We start from the raw sequence: 15,244 nt of genomic DNA, 5'->3' as shown, positions 1-15,244 counted from the left end.
AGACACAGTATGCTTGCACATGGTCGAGAGGGGCTGCTGCTTATGTATTGTTGCACACAAGGGGTTGTACATGGACTAGGGTAACTGCTACACAAGAAAGAGCTGCAGCACAAGGGCTAACATATAAAAGAGGTATGCTGCTGAACAAGGAGGTCTGCTTTAAAGGACAACTGAAGTGAGAAGAATATGGAAGTTGCAATATTTATTTCCTTTTAAAAAATGCACATTGCCTGGCTGTGCTGCTGATCCTCTGCATCTAATACTTTTAGTCATAGACAGAGAACAAGCATGCAGATCAGCTGTTTGACTAAAATTTGACTGGGTTTGCTGCATGCTTTTTTACGGCGGATGAATAAGACATTACTGACTCATGAAAGATCAGCAGGATGCCATGCAATCGGGATTGTATAAAATCTTTAAAGAGCATGGGGAACACCTGCTGTGGCATGTATTTTGCATTCTTGACAATGGACAGCAAGAGACCGGATTTTGGGACGGGTCTGAATTTTTTTATATTTTTATTATTTTATTCTAATACCGCCAATCAATTTTATTTAAGTACTTTAGTTGATGTCTTTGCTAATTTGTACCGGTGCCAGAGTGCATACAGTAATTTTGTCATGTCCAATTTCAGCTGTAAGCAATAGTTAGGACATATGTAGTCCGTTTCTATAGACCTTCATTCATTGGGCTCGATTTACAAAGCGGTGCTAACCCAATTAGAGACTTTAGGCATGATAACCATTGCACCTCGCTGGTGAAAAGCCAGTTTAGGCGTGATAAGTTTAGGCGTGATAAGTTTAGGCATGATAAGTTTAGATATGTTTAGATCGCGCGCAAAGTCCCGCACGCAAAGCAGCGCCTTTAAACTCTATGCGAAGTGCACCAGACTTTGCTAGCGCAAAACTTTTGATCAGCTGTGCACTGCGGTGCTAACCCAGTTGGTGCTTAAACTTATCACGCCTAAACTTATCACACCTAAACTTATCACGCCTAAACTTATCACGCCTAAACTTATCATGCCTAAACTTATCACACCTAAACTTATCATGCCTAAACTGAGTTTAGGCGTGATAAAGGGCTTTTCACCAGCGTGCTAACTGTTAGCACCGCTTTGTGAATCAGGCCCATTGTGTCTATTGGCATACGTGGTATTCCAAAAAAAAAATAAAAAAAATGTACATGTTGGGCTCTGCTACAGCAAGGGAGACAAAGATACACAGAAAATGAATATGTCTCAACAGGTTCGATCAATAACACAGAATACGCTGACATATCCATTTACCTACTTGGTCCGATTTTAGGTCTAGTGTAAACCTCGCCAAGGTGAATGCCTAGATAGCAGTTATAGCCATGACAGCATTAACAGAAACTTTTCAGTGTACAACTGGACAACTGTACAACCTCATGTAACCTAACACCTGTGTAAGGCTGTAAAAGAGTACAAACGCACGCCAGTGCTGGAACCAAGGAACATTCTGGCCGCCATTTACCCAGTTTCAAATTTTAGGTAATATATATATATATATATATATATATATATATATATATATATATATATATATATATATGTATATACTGTGACAACTGTAGGAAATTACCTAGCAGCAGCACCACTTCAGCTAATATGAATGCCAAAGTTAAAAGATAGAGGACTACAAACAGATCTGTACTTCATATTCCAGCCATTTGGTGTGCTAAGTATGTATTTAGCGTGCAGTACTCACATTGCACTTCAATGTATTGCCGGGTCTCCAGGTCCTTCACCGCTGGATGGTCAACCAGACACACAAAGGGAACTTCATCATCCTCTCGAAGGACAGTGACTGATATTTGGCTGCGTACCCTGAACATCTTGTTGTCCACGGCCTCCACTTCTGTTTTACTTCCTGTGAATATCCCAAACAAACCATTACAACAGAATAGTGCCACAAGATGTCAACTTGATTTTCTAAAGCAACTCTAAGGTCTTTCCCTCTTTTACGGCAACAACATGTCTTAGTGCACTTTGCAGTGTCATTTTACAAGTCCTGTCAAGTACATGTACTAGATTTGTGTGTGCCTCCACCACTGTAAGCCATTCCCCCTTCTGAGTAGGCAGTGACCACCTAAACCTGGAGACCTGAACTTAATGTGTAGTCCCTTACACTCTACTGCCTATCTATCCAGATATCTCCGCATTCTAAACCATATTGGCTTCAACTGTCTCACACTTTTTAATGCTGTTGGAAATTCCTTTTTCTTACCACTCGTTCTACTGCTGTTTTTTTGTTCTGTTACTGCAGCAACAAGCACTAAGTGCACTTTGCAGAGTCATTTTGCTAGTCTTGTCAAATGCATGTCCTAGATTTGTGTGTGCCTCCACCACTGCAAGCAATGTCAAGATGACCCGGTTGTGAGCCTCTCTATCTAATAGGTAATCTAGCTTGATGTCTTTATTCACAGAAACATCAGACTGCAGAACAATGACTCATTCTCTTTAACTAACAAGGAGCCAACCGTCTCTATATTTCATGTTCCACAGTGACATGGTAAATCACTTCTAAGACCTGTGCCATTTACGTTGCCTGCTAATGATTCAAGCAATATTATAAGAAATTCTGTTAAATGTGACCTTTGACATCGATGCACAATTCTTGACTAGCAATGCGACTGCAACAAACTGCTTAGTGCAAATGGAATAAATCTCATGACAATCAAGTCAGATTATATGACAAATAGCTCCATGTAATGAGGAAATTACAAAAAGCTATTTAATTCTAGAGTGATGGAGTGGATTGTGTACATTAAATCTGACGTCAGCCAAAACTTGTATATTACATTTTCGACAAGAAAGGGAAACAAGTGATTTGAGCCGTTAATGTTTTTTTTTTTGTTTTTTTTTAATGGCTGTGAAATTGTTGTGAAGAATTTTAAGGGAACCCAAAGCGAGAGGGATATGGAGGCTGCTATATTTAATTCCTTTTTACCAATACCAGTTGCCTGGCAGTGCTCATGGTCCTGTGTATCTAATACTTATAGCCATAGACCCTGAACAAGCATGCAGCAGATCATCTACTCTGACTCAGGTTTTACTAGCCATATGCTGATTCCAGGGTTTTGACTCAGATACTACTCATGCCAAAAGATCAACAGGGCTGCCAGGCAATTTACATTGTTTACAAGGAAATAAATATGGCAGCCTCCACATCTCTATCAGCTCGGGTTCCCTTTAAAGTGGATCCGAGATAAACTTTTACTCATTGCATAATTGTGTTCCTTTCATATAGTTTATAGGGCATTCCTCAAGCCAAATACTTATTTTTTGTTTTGTTTTAATACTCTAATTCCCTATAAAATAAACAATCCTCGCCCACAGCTCCTTTTGTGCCTTGGCACTGTAGCAAGGGCTTATGGGAGTTCAGTCTGGGCAGAAGGAGGAAGAGGTTACTAGCCATTGATTTCAGAGGCAGAGGGGAGGAGGGAGGAGGAGAGAGGACTGAATTTACACACAGGCAAGCTGATAGCATCTCCAGCCCTCAGCCTGTGACAATGCAACAAACAGAACATGGCTGCCCTCATTGTATCACAGGAATAAATAATCATAAGCTTTTGAAGCTGTTTGCAGCTAGATATGCTATGTAAACTTTAGATAAGATATATAGACAAGTTACTTGTTATAGTTCGTTTTTCAGCTCGGATCCGCTTTAACAGTTCGGGCCCGTTTCCAGTACTGCGGCGAGATTTTGACGCAAAAATCGCGGAAACGAATCCGCATGCGGTTGCGTTATCATTTCTATGCGGATTTGCACGCGGAATCCCTCGCGGTTTGCGCTATGCAATTTTAACCATGTCAATGCCGGCATGCATTGATATGGGTTTTTAAACTAAAATGCATGCGGAAACGCATGGAAAATCGCAAGACTAAAATGCGTGCGGTTTTCCTATTTAGTTACATTACCGATGAATCCCGTGCGGGTGTGAGGCGTGTGAATTACGATGGGTCTGCCGTGCAGATTTTTTCTGCACGACAAACCGCACAGAATCCCGCACAAGTAGAAACAGGCCCATCCACTTCTATTGCTTATGCAAATCTGCATGCAGAAAACGCATCCAGATTCGCTGTAGTGGAAACGGGCCCTTCCTGCCCACACAGGATTCCCTCTAAAAGAGGGAGAAATTATTTATTTTGGATGGTAGAGGTAGAACCTTACTCCCCTCATTTTCATCTTTAGCAGCATCACAGAGCTTCCTTAGGATACTTGCTATCCATAGGAAAAGGGAACGTTGCCAAAAGCAGGATTCAGATTATAGCAACAAACTTGCAAGGGTTCTTAAAGAGTATCTCCTTTCCTTACCCGCCGCATAAGGCAAACTGTGTGACCTCAACTGTTCAGCTTTATGAACTTCAGAAAACCTCACTGTGGGAGTGTACTCCCTCTTGCCTTCTCCCCCCTCTCTAGCTGATTTTTGTATGCATTGTATATGGTCAAAGGCCTTTCCCAGGAAAGGTAGATAAGATGCAGAACAAGTTGTATAGACATATAACACTCAGATGTGAAGCTAGCACTATATCACTCTGACCCTCCTCTTTTGTGACAGCCATTAGCATCAAAATGAGGTAAACATAGAACACTGATATAGCATGCTAACATTTCAAAGCATCATTGAACAGCTTTCTGATCATATTAACAGGCCTGATCATATGTAAAGCAAGACTGTCCTAGTTATACAACCACGGATATACTTTCCTACCTCCATGGTCTGCTCAAAAGTAGGGAAAAAAAAGGTTTTAGCTGGAGATAAAGTGAAATCCCCGTGAATAATCTGTATAATAACAGTAATGGTCCCGTAAAAGCCAAAAGTCTCATTTGACAAAAGCCAGCATGCTACTGCACAATATGAAATCTCAATCACGTCTATATAGCTAGTTCCAAAATAAGAACTCATACATAGCAGTGTTCTCCCCAGCCTCTTTTAGCCGGTGCTCCACCCGACTAGTTTTGGTGAGCACCCGGCTGTCATCGGCTCACCTCCTTCTCTGCTGTAAGCAGAGTTGTGCACAGAAGCCTCATCTCGCCCCACCTGGCTATTTTTTTATGCCACATGACCGAATAAAAAAATCTGGTGAGAACACTGCGTAGGATCATATTTAAATGAGAGGGTGCATTCTAAATGCCCTAAAAGTAATCAGTGGATGGAAGTAGCGATACAGTTCAGGTTCCCAAATATAATCAGGTTTGCTGTGCTCAACACTCAACTATGTCCGGCCATCAAATGCTGAAAATTCACATCAAAATCAGGAAATCCATATACAACAGGAACTCTGTACAGTATATGAAAGCCGAAGAGAAAAAATTCTGCCGTTGTAAAAAAAAAAAAAAAAAAATCCCCTAACCCAGAAAAAAAAGTGAGCCTATAAAAGCTGATGACTGATTAACTGATCAATTATGCAGCAGTTAGGGCCTGAGCACACTTGCATGCATCTATGCATTTTTCAGCAACACAGCGATGTTACAGATAGATATACATTTCTGGAAAATGCTTAGAAGCATGCAAGTGTGCTCAGGCCTATGGAGGCTTTGATAGGCTAAACTTACTTCCCTTCTTGGGTCAGTGGAAATTTCCATTCTAGAAGTGTTCTGCTCATTGCAATAGTAACTACTACTTGATGCGTTTTGGGATAAAAAAAAAATAAAAAGCCTGAGTCTAGGTTCACAGTAGGGCGTTGCGATAAGGCAACATTAAAACTCAACAAAAAAAAGTGGCAACGCACATTAATGCTGCGTTACCATCGCATTAGGTAGGTACAGTGAAGAATACAGGCAATGAAAAGTATACTTTCCTGTACCTGGTAACGTGTGTGTTTAGAGGTAACGCACTGCAGCAGTGCGTTACCATAACGCTACACGTTACAATGCGACGCTAACGACGCACTGTGAACACCACATAGACTTCTTATTGTAGTGCGGTAAGCTGCGTTATACGACTTTATAACACAGCACCCCAACGTCCTGTTGTAAAGCCAGCTTCATACTTCTGTGTGACATAAATAAGAAACTACAAAATAAAAAGGCTTAGAATGAGTGATGGTCAGAATTTTCTGCTGTGTTGTACAAAATTTCACTAAATGGCTGCCAGATTGGATTGTAGGCAATAGATGGTTTTAGAGTTACCTTAATAAAGACAAACACAACGGTGTCTGCACTATGTTAACACAACAATTGGGGTATGTGAGCTACAATGACACACACACACACACACACTGGTGTCTGAGCTGACTTGACACAAACCGGTACTGAGACAGACAGACAGACAGACAGACAGACACACACACACGTGTCTAAACTACCTCGACATACATGATGGGGTCTGAGCTTCCATGACACAGATATCGACACACATGTACTACATATCAACTTACCTTCTATCTCTTGATTTCCTTTAAACCAGCGTATTACTGCAGCTGGCTTGCTGGCCATAGCCGTACAGTTCATTTCCACTTCTTCCCCTTCCACATATGTGTCCTTCGGCACATCAATCACCAGGTTGTTTGGTGGAACTGAAATAGTAACAAAGATGGGGTGGAAGGATATAGCGAGAGGAGCGTGAATATTTTATTGATCTTAGCTTTTTATTGTAATTGGAACCAAACATAAACATTCCCAAGTAGCTTGTAAATATCCAAAATTCGCCCCAATTGAATGTGTCAAGCCACAAGCCTTCACCAAACCAATGCTATTGGACAACTGAAGGCGCCTGATGGTTACTACGCAGGCCTGTGCTATTCCACACACTAATATTCTTTCTAGGTGTCAATGTGCCACTCCCACTAGACAATGTCAACTACCAGAGTCAGTGGCTGTCAGAGACACTCTTATTAGACTGTAAAAAGGTAGGACAAATGTTAGCGTGTAAGAGCTAAATTTGTGGTTTTGCTTCATGCGCAGGCCTTCTTGTACGGAATGCACTCAGGTAATTTCAGGTACCACAAGACACATCAGCAGTTGTGATGGGCAAACTACGGTCTGCAGGCTGGATTCAGCTCGTGGCTGCTATGAAGCCAGCCCCGGCAATAGAGGGCCAGCTTCTGCTCCCCTTCTCCCTCAGAGAAAATATGTGCAGAGCATGCAGAAGAAAAGTAACTCACCCAATCACACTCTCGTGGGACTGGCGGTATCATGTGACCCGCCGTCATTACGTACGAGTGTGTCACATTGTAAGAAATGGACTGTGTGTGTTTTATAGCTTGCTTTGAGCAGCCATTCCACAAGACAAAAGACTTCACTTCCTGTTAACTGACCTTAGGCGGAGATAAAAGGTTAAATCTGCTGAAAAGCATTCTTTCAGCCAATGACACTGAGGCTCCTAAAGGGAAGTGATGTATGGTGAGGGGGTGGAGGCAAGGAGGATAGAGTCTTTGAGCATGCGGCTTCTAGGGGCTTTTGTTGTTTGATCTGCTGGTGGGGCTGCTGGCTGGGTAAGATGTAATCGGTGTGTGCATTGTGGGCTGTATTTTAGGATATATTGGGAAGCTGCACTAATGTTATATATTAATGTATAAATTGTGGGTATTGTTTTCAATGGTTAATGTGTAACATTGTTGAATTTCTTTGTACATGTTGCTTTCTGTAGCTCAGCAGTGTCTGTACCTGTGTCGCAAATATCACATGCAATATAAACTTTATTTATACTGTTGTTGATGTGTATTTCTTTGCCAAATGACCATCTAGAACTTAAAAGAAATATATATTGTTGTTTTTATTAATATCCCATTGTTGATACAATATTTTCAGCAATATCTGATTTCTTACAACATGATGCCACCATTGCCATGGATATTTCTGCTGGAGAGTGCAATTGGGTGAGTTATACACAATACTTTCCCGCCATTCTTCCTTTGGGAGGCAGGGAGGGAGGCGGTTGGAGAGCTGCAGTGGCACTGGGACTCATTCTAGAGGAATGTGGGTAGATCCTAAGAAAGTCTGCCCACCCCTGCTTTAGAGGTTTGCTTTAAAGGAGAACTCCATGAATGTGTTACTGGATCAGGCATTCATTAGTAGTCTAATAGTAGTATATACATTATACTAATAGTAGTATAACAATTCTTCTATCCTTTTCTAAAAAATAGACTCACAAATATCTTAATGTTAAGCTAAATAGCAGCGACTAGGGCCTGTTGTCTCTGTTTTGTGGTGGATGCTGCTCAGAGCCAACCTGAGCCAACCTGAGCCATGTGTTAATCCATGAGAAAAGATGTAGCCAATCTTAAGGTGCATACATGCACTACTATAAGGAACGACGGGTCCTTCAGACCCCCCCGCGGGGCGGGCGTTCTGCCGACAGTAGTGCTTGTGTACAGTCTGTCGGCAGACTGATAAGGCTGTTTCTGAACGATCCGCTTAGCTTAGCCTTATCAGTGTGCCTGACAGACTGTACACATGCACTACTGTCGGCAGAACGCCCACCCTGTGGGAGGGTCTGACGGACCCGTCGTTCATTACAGTAGCGCGTGTGTACGCACATTTAAGCTCACCGCCTGTCCAAATCAAGACTTGGAAAAGTGGCGTGGCTGAGCAGTTGCTTCACTTGTTTTCCATTGGGGTCATAGAAGGGTGAGGAGTTTGGGCAAATCGGTTCTGAAAGTATGCTCAAGAGAACCTGCCCAACATTGGATCATTAAACTCATTAGCAGCAGCAATCATGCAACCACACAGTTTTGGGATAAAAGTCTGTGAAAAGACTCTTGGGAGGAGGGCACAGCATTAAAACATTTTTTTTCCAAGACAGGAACTTTTACACTATCATTTTTTTTTCCTTCAAATGTTATCATTTGTTCAAGCTAGTCGACTCACCTATCTGGATAAGCCTGGGAAAGAGCAGAGGATCAAATGACCTGCAGTGTAGCTTAAAGGTCAAAAGTGCCATCTTTAAACACAATGCATTGCCTAGTTACCACTTTGAAAATATCAGAAGGTGTGGGGAAAAAAAAGACTTCTAAAAGACCAATTGACCTCACTCCATGATATACAGTACTTTCAATGGCAGAATCACTGTCTTCTGCATGGTTTCAAAGTATTTTTATAAAGAAGGAAAGCTACACTAAAATGTATAATTCTAATAATTATCACTAGAATGCCCTTTTATTGAACATAGACTGGAGTTCCTCTTTAAACAAAGTCATAGCCAAGAAAAAAAATACAGCTGCTGCAGCTGTAACCTATCAGATGTTAGATTTCACTTTCTATCTCTAGTAGAAACAAGAGCCGCAGTCACTTTCCATAGGTTAAAAGTCCAACGTCTCTTCACTTGTAAGAACAAATCCCACCATGTGTGAGCCAATGAAAAACCTTCAATGATCATGCCACATTTTATCATTTGCAGACAGCTGAAAAAAGAATAGCAATTTCAGAAGAAACAACAGAGACAATAGGCCACACATTAAAGAGGTTAACACAAATATTGCTAACAAAGAGCAGGACAGATTGCCTGGGACACAACAGATGTAGATGACACATTCATTAAACTGAGAGGGTCAGCAGAAAGTAGCAGCATCCGTTGTTTTTAGACATTGTGAAGGGATAATGAAACAGAAAATGCTTGTATAGAGGAAACAGGGGAAGACAAAAGGAAAGGTGATACTAGGGGCACACATACACAAGAACAGTGAGGATTTCGGAGAAATAATAGGGGGAACCAGGTGACAATAGAATACCAACAAGATGGATGTGCGCTATTGCTTACTAAGGACTGTAATGGTGGTGTAGGCCTCCTGTGGGGGGTCCGTGTAGAGCTGGCAGAAGTATCTCCCCTCATCGTGGATGGACACGTTCGTGAGCGACACCCTCAGCTCGTTACTGGAGAAGTTCACCAGCTGGAACCGTGAGTCTTTCAGAGCTGCGGAATTAAGTAATATTAGTCGTTTCCAGTAAATAAGAAAAGCAAAGCCAAAATGTATCACCATCTGTTGTCACTCAGCAAAGAAGACATTATTCAGCATTAGACTAAAACGACTAAAAGCCATTAAGTCGGGGGATTATAGAGTTAAAAGAAAACTATTACAAAAAAATCGATAGTACAAATTGGGCATTAACTCCTTAGAATGCATTTGCTAGGAGCTTCCTGGAATAATTTTGTCGAATGGAGACATAGGTCTATTAGCTGCTGAACCACAACTACCAGCAGGATTGGCAGATTGCCAGGTGAAATGGAAAAAAAAAATGAAATACATATTGTACAGCAGTTTTGTCATGTAAGACACTGCAGCCACTACGGGCATGCTCAGTAGATCATTCTGGAACATTAGGGATGCTTACCCAAGCACTCCTTAGTGAATAGGTAAGTGGCTGTAGCCAAGATTCAAATCCTATTGTCCTTTACCAAAGCCTCTGTCCAGTTACTCAGTTGATGAGAAGATAAGCCTCATTTATATTAACCTACTGGCTGAAGGCCCAAAATTGGTTGTTGTTGGGTCCGGACAGATTTTTCTAACCTTGACACAGAGTCACTCAATTACCAAGTTTGTAAGATTTGGGGTCTTCGCATCAATAATGTGCAAATGAAAGTAGTTTAAAATGTCCCATTATAATCCAGCAATCAAAAATGATTGGTGGTTTGTGGCTCCACCCTATTTTCTGAATTTGAACCTCAGTCACCCAATGACCGACTGAAAATGTCAGCAATTTAAAGGACTACTGTAGGGGCTAGAGGGGGGGAGGGGGGCTGGGGAAGAAAGAAAGGAAAAAAAAAAAGTTGAACTTACCTGGGCCTTCTAATGGTCCCCCGCAGACGTCCTGTGCCCGCATAGCCAATCACATATGCTCCGGTCCCGTCTGCCCGTTCACTTCCGGAATTTTTTACTTTAAAGTCACAAACCCACTGCACCTGCACAGCTACGTCCTCGCTCCCGCTGACATCACCGGGAGCAGTCTGCACCTGCACATACCCTCCCCAGTGACGTCAACGGGAGCAAGGACACGGCCGCATAGGTGCAGTGGGTTTGCAACTTTAAAGTTGAAAAATTCCGGAAGTGAACTGGCGGCGGGGACCGGAGCATATATGACTGGCTGCGCGGGCACAGGACGTCTGCGGGGGACCGTGAGAAGCCCCAGGTAAGTTCAACTCTTTTTTTTCCCCTAGCCCCTACAGTAGTCCTTTAAATATTCCCCTTGAAAATCAATAGGTGAATTTTGATTGGCTGTTGTAGGCCCCACCCATTATCCCAGTAACCAACTGTGCCAAGTTTGAGAACTCTGCCATTAACAGTGTATTAAGATTATTTCATAAGGTTGGGTCCGGCAGGGACAAAAAATAGTTTGAGCTTTTATTAAACCCATTGGTTTTTTGAACACAACCATAAGGCTACTTACACATCAGGACGTTGCGTTATAGGGGACGTTATGGTCGCATAACGTCCCCTAACGCAACGCCTGCTGGTGCGGGAGAGGACGTTAGAGTGAGCCGCGTTAGGCAGCTCTATCCGCATAAGGTCTCCCAGAGTGGCGCTGATTGGCCGGCGGGACCACGTGATGCGGAGCGAGGCACTCCGCATCACGTAGTCCCGCCAGCCAATCAGTGGCCGCCAGTGCAGTGCATATTAAGTAGCCATGTGCGCGGCTACTGTAGTGGCATCTCCCCGCCTCCTCTCCGCCCCCGACTGAGCATGTGCAAACAGTCTAACGCGGCTAAAGCCGCTAGAACGCACAGCATGCTGCACTTCCACTACAACGTGCAGCATTACATGTAACGCAACGTGGGCACTGTGAACAGCCCACTTGTGTTACATTGCTGTGCGTTGGGGGAGCGTTACAGGCTGCACTAACGTGCGCCTGTAACGTCCCACTGTAAAAGCAGCCTAAATGTATATGTATTGATCCGCTACAGGCTCACTTGACCCAAGTAATTGGCTGAACGGTGCATGAACCCTTACTGCTCATTCACTACACTTGGACTAATCTAGCGGGTGGCTCTGACATGTACACCCTTTCTTCTTATGGATTGTGTGGAATGGTGGGTTTTTGTATGAACTACATTTGAGATTTAAAAAGAAATACATTATTAGTGATTTTCATTAACACTTGCAATGTGCATAGCTGAATGGAAGGTATTGCTTTTCCAACAAGAGAGAAGTTTAACACTACATTTAAAGCGGACCTGAAATCAGAACTTCCTGTCTGCTCTAAAAGATAAGTAACAGCATAAAAACCTTTAAAGAAAAACATTTCAAATTACAGTTGTGATTAGTCACAGATGAGGAGGAATTAGACAGGCTCTCTAAATACATACAGGAAGCATTTCTCTAGGTTTCCTTCTGTCCTGTGCAAGAGTTCAGGTTCACTTTAAAACTTTTGAGGCAAGTTAAGTGAAAACGTCAGCATTCTGTATTTTACGCATCTTTGGACACATTATGGCATAGCTGAGTTACCCATCACATCAGTGGAGGGGACCAGTGTTTGTGTGCGAGAGGAGGAATAAGAGAGAGAAAGCCAGGCTGCTTGGGGAAATTCTAATTGTCTGTCTTTATGAAAGTGCTGTAATCACAATGCAGTGATCACCTATTTTAAAACACATTACCTTCAATTATCTTATAATCTTGCTGATGTCTGCTGATCCCCTATAGTCAGCCAATGCTTAAAAGTAATCTCCCATGTATGAACCTGGGGTGATAAATCTCCGCTATACAGTTTAATGGGAATAGGCAATTAATTGTAGGTTGCGAGACATCTTAGGAAATCCTAGGCAGTAAATGCTCATTAGAAATAAGGTATAAGGGAACCTTGTTTTCACAATGTGATTAATGGCACGACAGTTATCGCATTTAATCACATTTCTCTTATGTGATTAACCTCATAGGATTCCTGGATCTATTTATAAGGTTGAAATCTAAATAAAAGGGATTTTTTTGTGTGTCATTTTACCCCTTTCTATAATTATATAATGACTGTTATTTTCTCCCCCTTCCCTAGTTTACGGCTTTTCATTACTGGGTATTGTGATGGAAATTAATTTACTAATAGACTGGTTATTTACGTTTATCTGCATACCGCACCTCTATTGTTTCCCAGCACTCCTAAAGGGAATATTTAACAGAATATTATAAATGCAAGTCAGTTGTACTTCAGCAATTCAAATCATTATCCCCGGACACACTTCTATCCACTAGGGATAATCAAAGAGATGCAAGTATTTCCCAGTTTCTGCAAATGTATGGAAATGTTTATGCAAATATATGCAGCTTGCAAACTGACCAATCAAGTCCCACACAGGTTTAAATTGATTGGTCCATTTTCAAGGTACCGTATATACTCGCATATAAGCCGACTCGCATATAAGCCGACCCCCTAACATTTACCTCAGAATTCAGGAAAAAATGATTGACTCGCATATAAGCCGAGGACAGGACAACACTGGGGTGGTTGTTGCATTTCATATGGTGATTATTGCAGAGATCACATCTGTATGAAACAGATGCAGCAGTCAGCACCATTTAACTGGTAATCTTTACTAAATGTACTGGTAATTATATAAAGCCATGTGCCTTGTGTCTGCACTCTGCACACAGAACTCCCACCACACAATCAACAGGCAGAGCTGAAAGCTACATTACTGACCTCATGCTTAAAGAAAAATGCCTGGTTATCATGGTGATCATTTAATGTCAGTACAGTCACTTAGCTATAACAAGCAGGCAGCTAGTTTAGGTGGAGTGCATTCAGAACACCCAATTCAGTCTGCACGCTGTGCTTGATCTGGTTGGAGTCAGAACAACCAGTCTCCACTGGTGCCAAGCAGGGCTTGCGGGTTGTGCATTGGATAGCACACAGTGGAGCCAGCTAAATGGGTGCCTTTACTGTGGATGGGTGAAGGGGCGTCCAACAGCTGATATGCAGGAGTTGTGCTGACTGACCTGCAGAGATGATCGGAATGTAGCGGTGATGCTTGTGCGGGCTTCAGCATGCTTCCTGGATGTTCGGAGGTGTGGGCCAGCTGATTGGATTACTGCCGGTGCTGCGGGCTGTGCAGGGGAGCTGATCGGCGGGTGCCTGTACTGTGGAGATGCATTGCCGAAAGGGACCGCCGAGTGCAACAACTGATGTGCGTTAAGATCTCATGTTTAGGTCTCGGCAGGCGCGATCAGAGGTCCGGGGGAGAGCAAAGCAGGAGAGATGGATGGCCAGTAACACAGCTCCGCTCTTCCGTGCACATAATCTCGTGCTTCACAGGAAGCGCGAGATTACCGTATGTGCACGGAAGAGCGGAGCTGTGTTACTGGCCATCCATCCCTCCTGCTTTGCTCTCCCCCGGACCTCTGATCGCGCCTGCCGAGACCTAAACATGAGATCTTAACGCACATCAGTTGTTGCACTCGGCGGTCCCTTTCGGCAATGCATCTCCACAGTACAGGCACCCGCCGATCAGCTCCCCTGCACAGCCCGCAGCACCGGCAGTAATCCAATCAGCTGGCCCGCACCTCCGAACATCCAGGAAGCATGCTGAAGCCCGCACAAGCATCACCGCTACATTCTTATCATCTCTGCAGGTCAGTCTGCACACCCCCATAACATACACAGGCAGATGACCCGCATATAGGCCGAAGGGGTAACTTTTCAGCAAATTTTTTGTGCTGAAAAATTCGGCCTATATGCGAGTATATACGGTACATATATTTGCATTAAAAAAAAAGACAAATCTGCATGAACTCAGAAATATTTGCATCTCATTGGTCATCCCTAATATCCACACAGAGACTCTCTGCATAACAGTTGCAAAAATCCATGGTTCTGTGTAGGTACACATGCACATCTGTGTCTATGAAGTACAGGTCCCCGACTTACAAATGCGACTTGCGAATGACCTGTGGATACGAACGGCATGGATGCTGTGTTTCCATGGGAACAAGTAAAAAAAAAATCAAATTGGACTTGTAGTTTTTGAGAAAATCAATTTTAAAAAATTTAAAGAAAAAATGTCTTTTAAACTTGTATAAACAGGTGCAGAGGGCAGAAGTGACACAAAGGGGGACACTGGAGGCACAGGGGACAGAGATGACACAATGTTCCGACTTAAAGGGACCCTGAGCAGTGGGTTAAAATAAAAGATTTTACTTACCTGGGGCTTCCTCCAGCCCCCCGTAGGCTGCGAGGTCCCCCTGGCTCTTCGGCGGGACGACACTTCCTGGATCTTTGTCACACAGGGTCATCACGCTGGCTGCTACGCGTCATCAAGGCAGCCAGCGTGACAATACTGCGCATGCGCGGTTCAGAGT

The 15,244-nt window shown here is 43.0% G+C and overlaps 1 protein-coding gene and 1 long non-coding RNA gene across 10 annotated transcripts in view; one reads left to right on the top strand and one right to left on the bottom strand.

The window, feature by feature from the left end:
* The window catches only part of CADM1 (cell adhesion molecule 1), a 539,770-nt gene that overhangs the window by 213,755 nt on the left and 310,771 nt on the right, over positions 1-15,244 (bottom strand). For all 9 annotated transcript variants that reach the window (XM_068240925.1, XM_068240926.1, XM_068240927.1 and 6 more), the window contains 3 exons: positions 9,724-9,876; positions 6,404-6,541; positions 1,728-1,889 (listed from right to left, as the gene is read on the bottom strand). In XM_068240925.1, coding sequence (XP_068097026.1) covers positions 1,728-1,889; positions 6,404-6,541; positions 9,724-9,876 — 453 coding nt within the window. The remainder of the gene's footprint in view (positions 1-1,727; positions 1,890-6,403; positions 6,542-9,723; positions 9,877-15,244) is intronic.
* The window catches only part of LOC137521544 (uncharacterized), a 49,319-nt gene continuing 43,710 nt past the window's right edge, over positions 9,636-15,244 (top strand). Inside the window, exon 1 of the long non-coding RNA XR_011022147.1 lies at positions 9,636-9,861. This is a non-coding gene — a long non-coding RNA (uncharacterized lncRNA). The remainder of the gene's footprint in view (positions 9,862-15,244) is intronic.

Source organism: Hyperolius riggenbachi, chromosome 6, assembly GCF_040937935.1.
Source record: "Hyperolius riggenbachi isolate aHypRig1 chromosome 6, aHypRig1.pri, whole genome shotgun sequence".
NCBI classification, from domain to species: domain Eukaryota; kingdom Metazoa; phylum Chordata; class Amphibia; order Anura; family Hyperoliidae; genus Hyperolius; species Hyperolius riggenbachi.
Note: the sequence above shows the minus strand (reverse complement) of the source record. Positions and strands in the feature narration are given on the sequence as shown.